Source organism: Centruroides vittatus, unplaced genomic scaffold (assembly GCF_030686945.1).
Source record: "Centruroides vittatus isolate TY-2023 unplaced genomic scaffold, ASM3068694v2 contig_575, whole genome shotgun sequence".
In the NCBI taxonomy this organism is placed as follows: domain Eukaryota; kingdom Metazoa; phylum Arthropoda; class Arachnida; order Scorpiones; family Buthidae; genus Centruroides; species Centruroides vittatus.
In genome coordinates, this window is record NW_027122344.1 from 790,012 (window position 1) to 808,415 (window position 18,404).

The 18,404-nt window shown below is 31.5% G+C and overlaps 1 protein-coding gene across 1 annotated transcript in view; it reads right to left on the reverse strand.

The window, feature by feature from the left end:
* Positions 1-7,043: 7,043 nt before the first annotated feature.
* The window catches only part of LOC136979051 (bromodomain adjacent to zinc finger domain protein 2B-like), a 280,166-nt gene continuing 268,805 nt past the window's right edge, over positions 7,044-18,404 (reverse strand). Inside the window, 4 exon segments of the mRNA XM_067274949.1 lie at positions 7,044-8,907; positions 11,466-11,609; positions 13,813-13,970; positions 16,104-16,149. Of these exon segments, the coding sequence (XP_067131050.1) occupies positions 8,757-8,907; positions 11,466-11,609; positions 13,813-13,970; positions 16,104-16,149 (499 nt within the window). The 3' untranslated portion in view covers positions 7,044-8,756.

Genomic DNA, 18,404 nt, shown 5'->3' on the forward strand with positions numbered 1-18,404 from the left:
TTTTCACTTCAGCTTCAAAAGTATTTATCAAATCAAAGATGAAAAATAATTTAATCCATTTTCATCACATCTTATTTGTTTGATGCAACAAAAATGTTCAATCTCAACATAAACAAAATATAAATTGAAATTATTAGAAAAATATATCCAATGAAATGTTATGTCTACGTAACAATGCTTATAATGTTTCAAAATTTTTATTATGTTAATAATTTTCTGTACAATAATAAAACTTTTTATAGTTTGTCTAGTTATTACAAATTACACCCAATTATGATGATAAAAGATGACAAAATTTTAATTTTTAAACGTTTGAACTTTTTTATTTAGTAAATGACTTGAAATTAAAATGAACTTAATAATTTAAAACCTTTAAAAATAATTTAAATAGATACATGTTTTTAATGCTTATTTACTTGACTGACGTATAAAGTAATGAAAATTTCGTGATTCAAAATTATTTAGATAAACTGAATTTTTCCGTCGCTTTTTAAATATAATCTTTACTATATAAAACAAAGTTTATATAAAATTAATTTTTACGCATGTATGTATTATTAGTTTTTATTCATTTAAGCTAACTTGTATTAAATAAGAATAATAGGAGGATTAGCTCTGTAAAATACAGTTGCTTACTGATATAACATTTACTTTACACGGATACAATGCTTTTCAGCATAGGATATAAACAAACCAAGAGCCCAAACGATTGCTGCATACATATCGGCAAAGTTGTTTATTACCTCTAATTTTAAGAGTGAAACCATAGGCATTCGGAGACCAGATAATCCATTGACTCTGAGTATTATAGTTTCATGACTTTAAAAATAATTTGGGCTACATTTCGAGGAATTCTACTTCACTTTTTATAAAACCTATCTAGCAACCCGTGCTGTTTATCTTTACATTTATACATTATTATTAATTTTTAATTAACGAAAATAGCGTTGTGTGTAGGTATTCATATTCCGTTTGCTTAATAAATTACAAAAGTTACATGACATTTGGCATATTGCAGAAATATGTAAGTCAGAAAATTATAAACTCAATAATTCGAAGTCGCGATTATTTCGTCCCTTGAATTTCGAACTAACAAGGATTTCCTGTATCTTCAGTCACCTAAAACAGACTTCTTGTAAGCTACTCGCCTGTTGGAATTCACACACACACACAAATTTTCTGAACATTTCGTGATAAATTTGTGCATGCCTACGCACAAGCTCAGCGGTTTTCGGAAAGAGAACTGAAGAGGTTCACCAGTGGCAGAGTGTTTTCTGAGGTTACTTCACGTATCTAACACTTAAACAGGGGTTAGTTTCCCATAAAAAGTCCTCCGAGAGGAATCCTCCCTTCGCAAATCGTCCACGTGTTGCGTTGACTTATACCAGCGTTTCTCAATGTGGGGGTCGCGGTAGTATTAAAGGGGGGTCCGACCCCCAGCACGTACACATCAAGTTGGAACTTGTAAATTGCTCATGTATGTACTGTACACGTCATACACGCATGTTCATACCCGTCGCTATAAACGCAGTGAAATAAAATACAGTCAAACCTGTTTTTATGCGGGGGATAGGGACCGCATTAAAAAAAACGCATTAAAAAAAATCTCACGAAACTTCACGAATGGCTGTAAATAATAGTTTTCGCGACACAATTAAAAAATATTTTTTTATGCGGTCAACAGGGACCGCATAAAAAAAGTCTCACATAGAAAATAACTCAAAACCGTACGAAATAGAATTTATTGACAACAGATGTCAGCACTTGACTGCATCGTCTGGTCTATCGTCTGTTTTACATATTTTTGTCCAGGTGGTGTTTTGTTGACTTAAAAAGTAAATTATTTCATTTTTCGCATATTCCTGCAATAATATTACTATAATAAGTGCATTTATGCTATAATAAGTTTATTTAGCTATAATAAGTCAACGTAAGACATGACGAATCGCACGAGACTAGTCGCCAACTATACCGCACAAATTAAAAATTCGCATTAAAAAAATCGCACATAAAAAGAGCGCATAAAAACAGGTTTGACTGTAATAGGAATACAGTAGTTGTATTACATTCTTTATACTGTCGGTATTTTCTTAATGTATAAAATTAGTGCAATGTGATTGTAATTTTTTTTTTAAATATTATATATTTATAATTACAGTCAAAATTCAATTAGTAATAGTAAGGCTTTCTGTTATTATTCTTTTGGGTAGGGGTAGGGTATATGGTAAATATAATTTACAAAGTTATATTTACCATATAGGCCTACTCACTTCGATAAACTCTATTGATATCAATATGTCATTTAAGACGAGTAATAGATATAGTCAGTGGTGATATTCGAAATATTTAACAAAGGGTTTGCTAGCAGAAAATTTTTCCCTGACAATCACCGACAAACGAAATGGAAGTTTTGGCTAGAAATAAATACAATACCTTTTCTTGCGATACATCTAATCAGTGGCGTATTTGGAACGTAACGAGCCCTGGTAACAATAGTATATTAGTGCTGTCGACCTTTTTTTAATTTTTAGGCAGAGAAATTTTTCACCCCGAATGGCACTACTCATAGTAAACAGATGTCATCATCTTTCGTGATACAATATCCTTTTTATTTCGCTGTCCATAGCCCGACACGTGTTCCACGGCCATCTTGTATTATTTCGCGCGCGTGGGATTGTGGGATCTCTCTTATGACTGGATCTAGTTTATATTTGAATCGATTTATTTATATAGAACTCTCTTGAATCGATCGCGATTAAACCTCGTTTCGGTCGAGAGAGATCGCACCAAGACATAGTCCCCGACCTTGCTCACAATAGAAATTGAAATGCTCGGTGCGAACGGGGTATAAGGCTTTAGTTTAGTAGTATTACAGAGTATAATACGTATATTTTAATATATATTTTTAAAAAAAACAAAACCACTGAGCAATGTTCCGTGTGCTTAACAAGGTTCGGAAAACTGAAAATTTTAACAACGGGTTCGGCCGAACCTGTGCGAATATCACCGCTGAATATCACCACTGGATATAGTGTATCATAAATTTTCATTGAAATGCATTAATTTTACAATGTAAAAGAAAATGTCAAACAATACATAATTGTTTTAGAATTTAACACTAAAAATTTTAGTCTGGAGTTTGTCGGGAAAACGAATAACTAGAAAATATTTGGGTGTGAAAATAGATTGATCCAATGAAAAATCACTTTTGAGATAAGAGTAATTTCCAGAACTCTTAAAGTTAGCTGTTGGCAACGATGTACTAGGTATAATATGAAGTTTCTCCAGTGCACAGTGCAGGAAGTTTCATTCTAGTGAGAAAAAATAATTTAAATAAAGATAACAAACTAATAACATAATTGATATAAAAATACATACATTTTATGTATTGAATTCTTATACCAGGTGACTATATTTAAAATATCCTTATTCAGTGTTGTCTACAGCAGTGTTTCTTAATCGCCGGTCCGCCAAAAAATTTACTCGTCCTTAGAAAATATTTACCGTACTGATGCTAGCGCGGTTGATTGGATAGTTAAATACGAGGGTTGTTCAAAAAGTTCCCGAACTTTGACAAACAAATTGTAAGTGAAGTATTTTTTTTTTTTTTTGTAATAGAGTCCCCTTCAAAGTAGTCTCCCCCCCAACGTATAAACTTATCTCACAAGTGTTTCCACTTTTTGAAACAGTCCTGGGACACTTTTTCCGGAATGCTCATAAGCTCCTCCCTCGTTTATTTTCTATCTCTGGAATGGTGGCAAATCTTTTTCCTTTGAGCGTGTTTTTTAGTTTGGGGAACAGGAAAAAGTCGCATAGGGCCAGGTCAGGTGAGTAGGGTGGATGGGGAAGCACAGCGGTCTTGTTTTTGGCCAAAAACTCACGAGTTCTGGGGGACGAATGAGCCGGCGCGTTGTCGTGGTGAAAAAACTACTCGCCACTCCTCCAAAGTTCGGACCGTTTTCGCCTGATTGTTTCTTAGGCGTTTCATAACTTCCAGGCATTACTCGGTGTTGACTGTCTCGCCTGCAGGTAGGTATTCACGATGCACAACCCCCTTTGCATCGAAAAAAAAAAGTCAACATCACTATAACATTTGAGCGAACTTGTCGAGTTGTTTTGGGGGCGGCGGGATGTTTCACCCACCCATTGTGAAGATTGCATCCTCACCATAAGCCTTGGTAATCAACTCAAAAGTTTCCGTGAAAGATTTCTCTAGTTTCACACAATTTCACAGAACAACGTTGCTCCTTCAAAGAGCTCATTTCAGAGGATCCGATTTTTCGCCGAATCCCACTTCACATAAACGGCCGTAACTAATCACCCAAACAACATATCAACAAACGGGTTGAAACATGTTACTCGGAAGGTTTCCGCGGACATAACGCCACCAAGCGGATTAAAAAAATAACCAACTGGAGCTCTATTCAAAAAGTTCGGAAACTTTTTGAACAACCCTCGTCGTAATCTGGAGGATCAGTAAATTTTTTCGCGGACCGGCGATTGAGAAACTGCTGTAGACGAGTATATGTAGGCCTACAGTACTAGATAAGCATATACAGCAGTGGTTCCCAACCTTTTCTAGGATGCGGAACACTTTTGTGAGCAATTTTCTTTAGCGGAACACTTACTTAAGTTAATATGAAATACATAAGCTTGTCATCAGTTATTTTATTAGAATTGAGCAGTTATAATTCAAAATCTCTACTCATATTATTAACGCCAATTCTAAGACAGGAAAAAATATACCTAAATAACTTTAATGGGAAACTTGTGCCTGATGTTTTTTACATATTTCATTCAGTTTTTATCATTGCCTTTATCTTATTCGAAACAGTAGTACACTCCATAAGTACGAGTCGTACATATATATTTAAGTTTATGAAAATTTTATGATTTTAATTTTTTGATATTCGGCGGCTCGAATACGATTGTACACTTTCCGATTTGCGACTAAATCTGCGGAACACTTGGGAGATGCTAACGGAACACCGGTTGGGAACCACTAATATACAGAGAGGTTAGAGTTAAACTGACGGTACTCAGACGCGTCCAGCCGGCTGTACTAAACCGAATCTAATGAAACTCGGTACATATACAATGCAGATCATGGGGTAGAGATTTACGAGAAAAATTACTTGAAAATTTCACCACCAGGAAAAAAGTTGGCTCTGTAAGATGACAATCATAAGTGGACAAAATTTTATTAGAACAAAATTACATTTTACAGGTTTACAGTACGCGCTCAACGATCCTTCTGTCGACTGTATGTTGCAATCGTAAAACCGCGTTATCAACTGCCGCACGTAACATTTCAGGAATCTGGGAGACGTCGAACTATGCTGGCCTTCAGCTCCATGTCAAAGCGGAATATACTCCCCCCCTCGATATACACGATCTTTCAATAATCCCACAACTAGAAACATACGTTTTCGAATGAATAGGGCCACACTTTTTCTTGGTAGTGAAAACTTCAAATAATTTTTCCCTCGTAAATTTCACCATGATCTGTATTGCATGTATACCGAGCTCGATTCGATCTTATTCAGTAGAGCCGGCTCTACGCATCCGAGTACCGCCAGTTTAATTCTAACCACCCTGTATAAGCATAATTTATAGTCGCATGTAAAATCCATAATTTTACCTGTACACGATGACAAAATGGTTGAGAAACAATAACCTAGAGATATTTTGGGATCGCAAAAGGTGTCTGAGAAAAAAGTATCAAAACTCACCACTAAAGCACTTTTGGCACTGAAAGTAAGAAAAGAGCAATTTCTTTTTCATAAACATACAAGCTGAAGCCACATCCCGAGTATAAAAGTGATTGCAACTGTTGAATGCCATTCTTATCAGCTATGGTAGCCATTGCTTTGCCAAGACGAGCATTTCTTGTTTTATAAAAACAACTACAATGTCGTGGCTGCACTTTGGAAATTTTGTTGCTGTAGGAATTTATGTCAAAGATTATTGACTCCACAAGTTCTCAAGAATGATCACTTGACTTTGAAACTGGACGTCTGGAAGTTCAACTCACTCGAGGCACAAACCTATCATTTTACAAGCTATTGAAGTTGCTGCCATAACTGCTTTTGAACAGTCAATGAATAATGTTGCAGGCTTTTCGTGCACTGTCTTGGCAGTACACATTTGTTTTCCAGCAGATTTCAATGCACTTGTTTAAAGTTAGTCTTGTGTAGATTCAGAGCTACATTTATCCTTGGATCATTCTTCTTCAAAGAAGCCAGTTCTAATGAACCTATGACATGCTCTGTGATGGCTCAGAGATACAAAAAGATACTCAACACTTTTAACTCTACTCAAACTGCAACAGCAGCAACAATGCATTGAGTCAACCACTTTCAAGATGAAGAATTTCCACATATTGTATACCAACACTTCCTATGACATTTCAAAGAAAACAGATTAATTAGTGATGTGTTTCCTACTGCCTGGCTACTTCATTCTTTGGATCTTAATATCCATGATTTTCATTGTAGGGACATTTAAAGTATGGTTTATCAAAGATATGTTGAAAATTTGGTAGCCTTGAAAACAGTATTACGGTGCATGTAAGAAGCATCAGAGGAAGTTATGACTGGCTGCTGAATGCACTATTTATCAGCTTCAGATTTTACACCTACAGAATGAAAACTACATTAAGAAGTATCCCATATCATTAATATCTCTGTATAGCAGGAGTGTCTTATACAAATAATGTTTGTAGCTTGCAGTGTAAAATGGACAAAACAATGAGTTTTATCACTATCTTTTAGAAATGTCTTTCCCATGTCTTGAAATGTCATCATACCAAATTTTTATGCATTTGGATTGTTAAATATCTTTCTAGACAGACTGAATAGCACACCTTAATTACAATCACCTGGTATTTCTATTACAAAACAAAGTTTTAAAAATAAAATTTGAAAATAATTGTCAACAAATATAAAAATGTTTCATGATTAATTGGAACTTTAATTATCAATAGAATTTTTTTTACCAAAATTAAAAAAAATTGAAATGAAAAGTGACATTATACAAATTAATTTGGTGTATGTCTGCTTTATTGGCTGTAACAAATCTATACAGATTTTTGCCAGAACAATATAATTATAGAACTATGAAGAATTATACATATACGGTGAAGGCTACAACATTTCACTTTACAGACACTGTTTCCTGTTGTAATCTTCTCTTAGGGCAATTAAACAGTTATGAATATATTTTTCAATGACTTTGTTTTTACCTGATATGAAAGCTATTCCCTGGAAAGCTTAAATTATTATTCAGTATGATCAAATTGTCCAAAAAGCATGATGTTTATGTATATATGCAAGTATGTATGTATACATACTGATATATAATTTATACATTGATATATTTATGGTATACTTATGTAGTATGCCATATATATTTATATATATATTTATTTATATTATAAAAAAGACATTGTGTAATCATGTATGCAATTATTGCAGTTTAAATAATGATGTGTGGTTCTACTTGACCACTTCAACAACAACAAAATCTTTGCATCCTTGTAAGATGGACCATATGAAATATGAAATTTTCCTAATAAATAATTTAGACAAGGGTGTTTAGATACCCCTGGATATATAGACATACACCTTTTACAACAGATACGTCACTATGCTATGCTATCTACAAATATAGTCCACAACAAAAAAGCTGAAAGACACTCTTACAGTTTGGTCGGCGGGAATTCTACTGCAGTTGTCTATTCATCAGCTACCCATACCCAGGACAGAGGAACATTTAATATATTATATGTATGTATATAATATTCCTTAAATAATCTCTTGGTCCACACAGAGGAAGTTTGACTAACAGCAAATACACCAATGAGCAGAAATATGGAATAGCCATAATTGGGTGAAATGTTAGTTTCACTTCTCATGTGCAAGTGATGAACACACACACCAGTATAAAAATAGGTCAAGCGTACAAGACCTTTGTACTTTTTTCATTGGTATATGCACTGTTATTTTGGCTGGTAATGGTAAGTTTTTAGCACTGCAAAACAGTGTGAGAGGCACCTATTTCCAAATTTGCATTGTTGAGAGAATTCTTAAATCAAAAACCACATATATGACGATATACAGTATTTCAAACAAAAACTATATTATTTTACATTATTTGAGACCTTGTGCACATCATCATCTATAAAATTTGAAAGCAATTAATAATATGAGATTTATATTTTGTTTTTCAAAATAGTGGTATACCTACTCTTAGGAATCATAATAAAATTCAATATTTACTTTAATAGAAATTTGTCTTTCAATTCATAATTTATCTTTCATGCATTTTGAGCACTGGAATTGTCAATATTCAAAATTAGTTCTAATACATATTAAATGTGGACACAAAATTTATATATACAAATTAATGGAAGTGCTGAAACAATGACCTTTTATGTTGCAAGTATAGTGCTTCATTAATGATTGTATTTGCAGTATTGTGCACACATGCTGGATTGATGAAATAAAGAACTAAAAGGCAAAAATCCATTGTACTGAGCATTTTTTTCATTTAATTTATGTAACTCATCACTGATGATCAGGCAGTAATAAATCACATTGATGATCAGTGTACCACAGGAGGGAGGACTTTACTATATTAGCAGGCACTTAATTGGTGTTTTTCAGGCACAGCCTTTATTAAAAGTGCTGCTAACAGCCACATAGTGGCCATGATATCCATTGTAGTGCAAACCATAATAGACTTTAACATTCACTTCACGTGCTTGTAAGTTCTAACCAACGACTTTCAAAAAATGCCCTCATTCGGTGACCAGCTTGTCCAACTGGTGAATCATCTTCATTAAAAGTTTCACAGTTATCAAAGATGAGCCTTGCATCTGCAGCAACATCATCTCTAGTTTTATACCTAAAACGGAAAAAACTTTTTAAAATCATTATATATAAAATAATTTACTGTATAATATTAAATTTATCTAATATAATAGTATTCAAATGTCATTCACTATGTAATTCTAAGCAAACATTAGCTGTATGGTTCTACCTGCCTATTAAAAATAGTCATTATTAAAAAGCAAGCATTTTAACTCTTTCCAGCAAACATTTATTAGTAGAATTCATCATCATCACCATCAATTAAATTTGCCTACTTTTTATACTTTATGGTTTTCTTTTTAATTTTTTGATATAATTTCTATTATAATGCAAATAATAACTACATTGTGGTGCTTTTATTTTAGCTGTTATTTTCAATCAAAATTTGTATAAAATTTGTAAATACAAATTTTGATTGAAAATAACAGCTATGTTATTAAATGAAAATATTAGCTGTTATTTTCAATCAAAATTTGTATTTACAAATGTTATTTCAAGTTAGATAAAATTTAACTTGAATAAACTTGTTTCTAAGTAAACAACCTTATTTTGCATAGATCCAAATAAAATCATTTACTTAGAAACAACAATATACTGTATACAACCAAAATATTGTTTATAAAAACATACTTCTATAATACCAGAAAGTAATAAGAGGTAACTATGTTTTCTTTGAAAATATTAGTTAAATAGGTAAGTGAACCATTCAAGCATGACTGCAATAGTATTTTGTATATTTCATCATATAATAGGCAATCAACTAGTTAATTTACAGTTTCTATTATTAACATACAAGGGGCAGTCAAAAAGTTCCCAGAATTGACCTACAGTTAGAAAATTTGATATAAGATAAGATTATGCATTGCTGTGGTGGGAAGCACAGCATATCTATTCGCAGTGTGAATGCTCATGCAAGTTTAAACTTGTACAGTTGTTACTGTAGCATCTTTGTTGGGTATGACTGCTTATCATTCAGTGCAATGTCCCAGTTTGAGCAGCGTGTAAACATCAAATTTATGGGCAAATTGGGGAAAACTGCTGCAGAGATGCTGTCTGCGTGCAGCAAGTTTATGAGGAAGTGGCCCGACAAGTGGCATGGACAGTGGTTTCTCATCATGACAATGCACCGAGTCACACATCGCTTGTTGTGCAGCAATTCTTCACCAACAAAAGCATTCCTGCCATCACCCAGTTACCTTACTCTCCAGATCTTGCTTCCAGTGACTTTTGGCTGCTCCCTACTCTTAAAATGGGCCTCAAAGGGATGCGTTTCGCAAGCAGGGAAGACATCATATCAAATACAACGGCTCAACTCTGGAAGATTCCAAAGGAAGCATTCCACGCCTGCTTTCAACAGTGGCAGGATCAATGGAACAAGTGTGTCCGTGTAGGAGGGGGCCTACTTCGAAAGATGATTAGGTCTGCATTGCCATATCTTGTGCCCTACAGTGCAGGATCACAATTCCAGAAACTTTTTCACTGCCTCTCGTACATATGAATGTAGCCCATCAAGTCTAGGAGAGACTTGATGGGCTACATTCTGAAAATCACAAGTCAAAAATAAAAAATAGGCTATATGCAAGGTTATATAGTATGTAATGTTGCTTATTGTATTATATTGTATGTAATGTTCATTTGGGCAATCATTGATTGCAACAGTCCAAACTCACAAGCAGTTGCCGAAACTACCAGGCTTAGATATTATCTTAAGTTTCTCATTGTGGTACAGTAAAGCATTTTGCAGACATAATGAGTATATTGCAAAAGACAAAAAGATATAAGATGACATATACAAAAAAGTCTTAAGAAAGATCATTAATGCATCAGCAGAGCAGCTTGAACTCAAATTCTAAATGTTTTCCCATGATTCACTCACATTGGCCATTGTATGTTCAAAATATCATATGTTGAAACATTTAAGTTGAGAAAGTACTGTATAATAAATTTTCATTTTAAAATGATTGTTTTGCTTACTTTTTTCTTTTCTAAGAAACATTTCAAAAAATTACCAACAAGACTATCAATCACTAATCTTGCCACAAAGTGTAAAACTTTTTTTTTAGCATTTTCAGGGGTAAAAACATTTTAAAATAATATACTTTTTTTACAACCTTTTTTTTCATTAGCTAATTTACAAAAGAAACATTCTTACTGCCCTTAACAGGAAACAAAATATTTTTCCTTAGAATGAATCCTCTATGTATACATCAGAAGCAAATCATGAAATAAAAAATGAGTTTCAGATTTTTTATACAGGGCTGACAGATCTGTAAACAATGCTATATATATCTAAGTTAGTATGTCAGCATCTTGCCTTTTGTGTCCATCCAATATGTAAATAACAAGACTCACCATCACAAGATGGCTTTCCACAATATAAATAAACTGTTACAATCTTACAGATACATTAAATATTAGGTATGTTTGGTGCTGTGCTTGAATAATTGTAAATGTAATTTGTAAGTCAAAATTAAATAAAAAATTGAAGATGGATGGCTACTTCATTTTATCATTTATATGACTGTTGTGTTTATTCAAAAATATAATTTTAAAAAAATATATTAATAAGAATAATGTAATATTTAAACTTACATTCCTCCCTCCAATTTATTTTTCATTGTTGTAAGATCCATTGGTTTTTTAATGATTTTTCGATAAGTAGTAAATTGCTTTGTATTTACAGGTAGTAAGAAAGGCCATGCATCTTCATGCTTTTCAAGTTCTTCCAATATTATGCTTTAAATACACATTTATATATAGATTAGTAAAATTAATAAATACACTAATAACACTATAAGATATGATAAGGGCATCATAATAATAATAATAATAATAAAAATATTAAAATCTTTAAAAGTGACATTTAAAATTACTATAGAAAGTATAACATTGATCCTTTAAATATAACATATACTGAGTGATTAAATGAAAGTTACTCATAAAAAGCAAAACAGAGTCAGCCATAGGATTTGCAAGGCTGAAGGAAAATTTATTTTTGAGGCCCATTAAAGGCACAATGGATTTATGTAGGTCTACAATAATACATGAACATTTTCAATATAGAAATAGACAGTAAAACACAATGAAATAATACAAATGTGTAGACCTATAATAGTTTTACAATGAATTGAAAAATTTAATGAATGTACAGACATTTAACCTAGAAAAACTACTCTTCTGCTTTTAGCAGAACTGAATTCATCAATTACAGAATACAATTTCAGTTTTATAGCAATAGCTCTTTCAATACCTTTCTACAGTTATCTTATGCAGAATGGCTTAAATACACTAAATACTTTATTTTAAAATATTCTGTGCTAAAATGAAGGTAGAGTAGCCAACTCTCTCAGATTTTTGGAATTTGAGAATTTGTCAAAAATGTTTAAAATCCTTGGACTTCTAAATTGAGGCTTATTCTTTCCATATTACTCAACATGATAAACTTTTATACAGTAAAAGCTTGATATAACAGATCCTGCATTATTATGGATGGCTGATGCTGATCCAGCCAAAATTATAGGAAAATTATTAAAAAAAAAAGTCATTTGTTGTAATGGAATCCTGCTAATAACGGACGATTTCTCAGATCCTGCAGACACTGTCCTTTTGTTATTATGAACTTTTTAATTGCTGTTTTATTTCATCATAATCATTGTTTTATCAGGCCTCGGAACAGAAATTGACTTCAAAATAAATGAAAATAGTAACTCCCAGCAAGGAAAAAGTGACTAAACAGTGACTGAAATAAAATTAGTTGGCCATGACGATATACATTATTTGTAAGAAGTTGAGTCCGAATGTTATTTTACGTTTGTGGATTTTGTTTCATTTGTTGTTATAATTTAGTTTGAGTTTTGAAAACATTAGTTTATAATGTTTTCTTTTGTTTCAAAGATAATATCATATTTTCATTATTAACTAATAGTTATTATGAATAAAGCAATCATAATTTATAATTATGACCAGAAAATATCACAAATTGAGCTTCTGGCTATTGGCACTGTTTTCCGCAGCATTATAATTTAGAACTAATGATCACACAGAGTCTAGCTGTTTGTATGCATTTTTCGCATGTTTGGTGAGAAATTTGTTTCTTGCTTCTGAATGAATTTTGTCATGATTGCGAATTATGGCCCAAAAAGTCTATTTTAGCATGATTTTTCCTCTTACATTTGCACAAACACAGCCTTATAGCAAAGACTCAAACAGACTCTGGTGAAACTGAAACTGGAACTCAGGAATTTCTGGTTTCATTTTCAAGTGTGTTATATCTGATTCGGTTGACCAAAATTAGTGAAAAGAGACATTAATTATCCTTTGCCATATCTGTATATTTTGAACTGTTCTTTACTCAGTTTCTTTATTTTTTGTAGAACATAACCAAAGACTAATAAGCATTGGGTTGGTCAGCCAGTTTGGTAATTAAATGCAAAAGGTGTCTGTTAGAAGATATATGGCACATCTTTCTTAAAAAAAAAAAAATTGAGAAAAAAAATTGCCTGTATATTTACTGTTCTTTCTAATGAGTCATCATCTTAAATTTTGCAAATTAAAATTTTGAATTGCTTAAAATTATTAATTAGAAAATTAGAAAAAGTTTAGAGTTGCAGAATTACAAAACTTAAAACAAAATTTCATGCTTTTTCCTTTCAATATAACTTTAACAACTCCAAATTTCTCACAGCTGCTACTTTTTTATCCAATATTTTTATGTAAACAATATTTCCAAACTTTACTATTTTATAAAACTCAAACAGAATTTGTTAAAAAGTATAATTATCAAATAATCAATGTAGAATATTGCTATAGTCACTAAAATATTTTATAAGAATTTGTTGTTTACATCAAAATATGTAACTTACCACATTATTAAAATATTATATTCAGTAAATAAGGATTTTTATAACAAAGTAACTTCATAAGAATTTTAAATATTTACCTGCATATAGATAAATCCTTATTTTGTTTATTTTTATCACGTTTTTCTGAAGCTTTAGATTTTGAACTTTCAGACTTTTTAGAAGTATCTTTATGATCTTTACTAGAATCTTTATCTTTTTCTTTGGTTGAATGTTTTTGTTTGTATGTTTTCTTAGGCTGCAAAAGAAAAAAATAAAATTTAATTTTAATGACATGAAGATAATGTTTACATATATTTTATAATTGTGAAATCAAAAACATTATTATTTGCAACTAAAAAAAAAAAAAATTAGAATGAATTACACCTATCATTGTAATAATTTTTTAAAATAAGTATTTGAATAAAATCAAGTGTTTAAAAATTGTTTCATTTTACAAAAAAATGAAAAATAAACTAATTATTATAGTTAAGAAGTATTTATTAATTATTCAATATTTTAAAATTATAAATTATATATTAAATGGGAATCAGAGTACAGTTTCACAAAAAAAATATATATATAAGTATGAATTTTATATTATGCATATGAGGACCATATGTAAATTTTTACAGTAATCAAGAATTTAAAACTCATTCTGAAAACAAATTGTACTCTTCAGTTCAGATCAGATCATACTTCAATTAATGAAAACATAATATCTTGGAAAATGCTTTAAAAGGACTGCTTTAGAAACTAGAAAAATATACATTTAAATCAAAATGTAAAATTTTCTTATTAAAAGTATGTATTATCACAATATAGGATTTTTATATTTAATTTTAAATTGAATCATAATAATAATATACAGGTCTATTAAAATTTATACAAATATGAGATCCAGTAAGAATCTCTGTATTGGCCTTGTCACCTCTTTGTGTAAAAACTGGCAAAAGACTGTAAACATACTGATGGACTGACTATTTGCTTTTTGACAAATTTAAGGGTGACTTCAAACTTTAGTCATTGGTCCCCAAGATCAGTAAACATCTCTAAGATCATATTTGGTGACAACCTTTCCTGTAACCCAAGACAATCTCAAAAGTATTACTATGGCCTATGGTGTTCCCACCTAAATCCACAATTGGGCTGAAATTTTTCTAGTGGGACAGTCCTGAATCCAAACTACCCTCAAAAATTCAAAAACTTTCTGCAGTTTTCCCATATAAATTGAATTGTTTCTGCCAAAAACATTTTTTTTTTTTTTAAATTTTATAAATTTAGTGCCGAAACATAGTATGTGTACTTTGTATCATCATTACGTAGGAAAGGTTTAGGCCTAATAAACATTTACATATATGAAAATGTTCTTTATTGTCACTAACTAATGCTACAATCTAACTGAAAAAGCTATGAGTGATAAAGTTTTTACAATTCATAAATAATGAGAAAAAAGTTTTCAAAAGCAGTAACACATTAATACAGAATAGTAATAAAAATCTTTTAAAATCTTTAAAAATTAAGCTGTTATTTTAAAAACAAATAGTGCAATCTTTGTCTACTTTATAGCAATGTGTGCTAAGTTAAGTATGAGCTAAATGATGGTGCCATCATTTGCCTCATCAGATCATGGGGCTGGAAGCTATTTCTGCCTCAATAAAAAATATGGCATAAAGGTCAATTATAAAGTTGTAGATAATGAAAAAACATCTAATTCCAGTTTTTCTTCCATTCTAAAATATAAAACAGGCTGTAAAAATTGCCATTGCATGCATTATTGCATAACAAGAGTGCAATGCAAGAGACTGAACACAATATTCACATAGCTACAAATAAAATTAATAAAATCAAATAAAAATTTTGAAAAATTTTCCTTTCAACTAAAATTTCAAAATTTTTGATTTTTTATTAATTTGAAAAATGATTATGACATTTCATTAAAAGCTAGTCAAAAGAATGTAAAGCTTTCACTCTGATTCGACAGCTGAAATATTTTAGAAATTTTACAAAAAGTAACTATACAAAACAACTCTCACAAAAAATAATTTATTAAATCAGTTCTAAAGCAGGGCTAGTGCTACCATATTGGCAAACTGGGCATTTACCCAGGGTGGCAAATGGCAAGGGTGAAAATTTTCAGGCATATTTTTTTATTTTTATTTATATTACACAGTGTGAATTGAGTATTGATTTATGGAGTATTAATTTTTTTCATTTGTTTTGAAGGAGGATAAGGGGCATCAAATGCATGTCTTGCCTCAGACAGCATAAACTCTAGCACTGGCTCCGGCTTCGAGCCATGTTACCCAAATAGTTAAATAACTGAAAAAATTATATGACAACTTAAATAATCATTCTTTACAATTAAAAATAAGAAGTTAAAAATTCTTACTTTATTCTGACTGCAACCTGGACAAGACCATTTCCCTTTAGGCATTCTAAAAATATTTGATCATAATTATAAAAAATATTTAAAAAAATAAATATTGTTAAATAATTAATTAAAAAAATTAAAAACTTAAAAATTATATCTATAATGAATCAAGAATTCTTGCTATATTACTATATTTAATTATAGCTAGATCAAATTTTTATTATTATAGTTGTATGTAATAATAATAATTTGACAATGGTTCATTTTAATAACTTGAAAAAAATTCACATCCTGTAAGAAAATTCACGAAACCAAATATGTTGAATTTCAAAGGAGCCACAAGATGACACTATTAATTTTATCATATAAGTCAGTGATTCTCAAAGTGGGGGTCGTGAAAAATATTTGGGGGGTCGCTAAAAAATTGATGCCAGATCAATGTTTTTTCAAATATTTTATAAATTTACTATGGATTCATGTTTAGAAATAATAGAAATAAAAAATATATAAATTAATTTTTACTATTGCACATATAAATAATAAAAACAATATAAATATTAAAATACGAGCCTAAATATAATATTCATAAATTTGTGCTCTATTGGGGAATCCCCCGAGTTCCACTCTCCGCCTAAACTATGATAGAACAGCGTTGTCATTTGGAACGGTGTTTGCTAGCAGCGTTGCATCTGTAGGCAAGTCGAGTTAGAAATACAGTAGAGAGTCTATTATCTGAAAACCGATCAACCGAAAGCGTTTCAGCAGGCTAATTCGAATTTCCGCTAGTGCTGTGGCGCTGCAATATTTGGCTATGTCTTGGGATACTCAGATATTATTTTAGTTGATATGCGTTTTTAACTGGCAGCACTGGCGCGACCATGAGAGGGTACTTAAGGACGCGCCAGTATTTGAACGAGACTTTTTACCCATCGTGAGTGGTAAGTTTTGCTTGTTTTTCTGAGGACTGTGTTGTGCTGAATCGGAACGTTTTGAGACGAGATTAACTTCCGAAATATAATGATTTTTGTTTTATATTCTTCAATATATTTATTTTGTTTGTGAAAAATACAGTAAGGAAATAATTTTAAAAAAATTTTGTTAGTCTTAACATTGACAAGCGGCACGCAACGAAGAGAAATTTCAACATGGAATAGATTAATTAAACAAAAGAAATTAACTTCTCCTGAATTTAAATTAACCCCCTCCCTCCGGGATGTTTTTCTACACATACTCATTCTTCGGGGTCCTTCGAAATTTTTAAGTGCAAAAGGGGGTCGCGGACCAAAAAGTTTGAGAAACACTGATATAAGTCATTACAATTGGTGAAAATGAGAAACTTCATTTTCTTAAATAGAAACACTCATTTTTATTGTATATTATGATTATTTGTAAAAATCAAACAACCTTTTTTCTGAAAGATGTAGTTATCAAGGTTATGAATGTTTGAAGTTATACACATCTGCCAAATCATGAGCATGCATTTGTGAATATCTGCAAGTTCATTAAAAAAAAGAGGGATAAAAGCTAAACAATCATAAAAACAAACTACAGTGCGTGATCGGTTAACGAACAGTTTGGACTATGAACAAATTGGATAACGAACACTTTTGCGAAGATTTTTATGTTCAGACAATGAACACCTCACTGAACAAACACAAGAAGTAACAATGTAAAATAATGAATACCGATTGGTCTTCCCTCGTCTTTGGGCAACAATTCAAAAATTTTTGGAGCACAGGACGCTCAACCCGGTATATACTGATCGGATAGTATTCCTCCAAACTTTGAAACTCTCCCTTGTAATTCCAGCCTTTTATTTTTCTGACAGAAAAAATTCTTTTATAGTATTTGCAAGACTGTCGGGTGAACACTCATTATGTTTTGCATCAGTTTTTATTTTTGAAAGATGAGAGTATAATAGCAAAGGTAAAAAGTGGGCAGAAGATATCTGATGTTGCTAGGCAATATAGTCTACAGTAGGCTGCAGTTCAATCTTATCTAAAGAAGATACTATATAATCAAGAAGACTCAAGCAGCTAAAGAAGTAACAAAAATCACATCTGAGAAATAAAGAACATTGAAGAGCTCATAATGGAACCTGAAACAGATCTGGCGACAGAAGAATGCCAAGAACTCTTGAATGAAGAACACCGAGAAACTTGGCGAGATAGGTCTTTTTCTGAAAAAGAGGATTAATGCTGATATCTGCTATTAAAGATCTTTTGAAGTGGGAGGATGTCAGAACAACAATCTTAGAATGGCATCCAAACCAGATTGAGGTTAATAGGCTTGAGGATCTCTACAATTACAATGCTATTA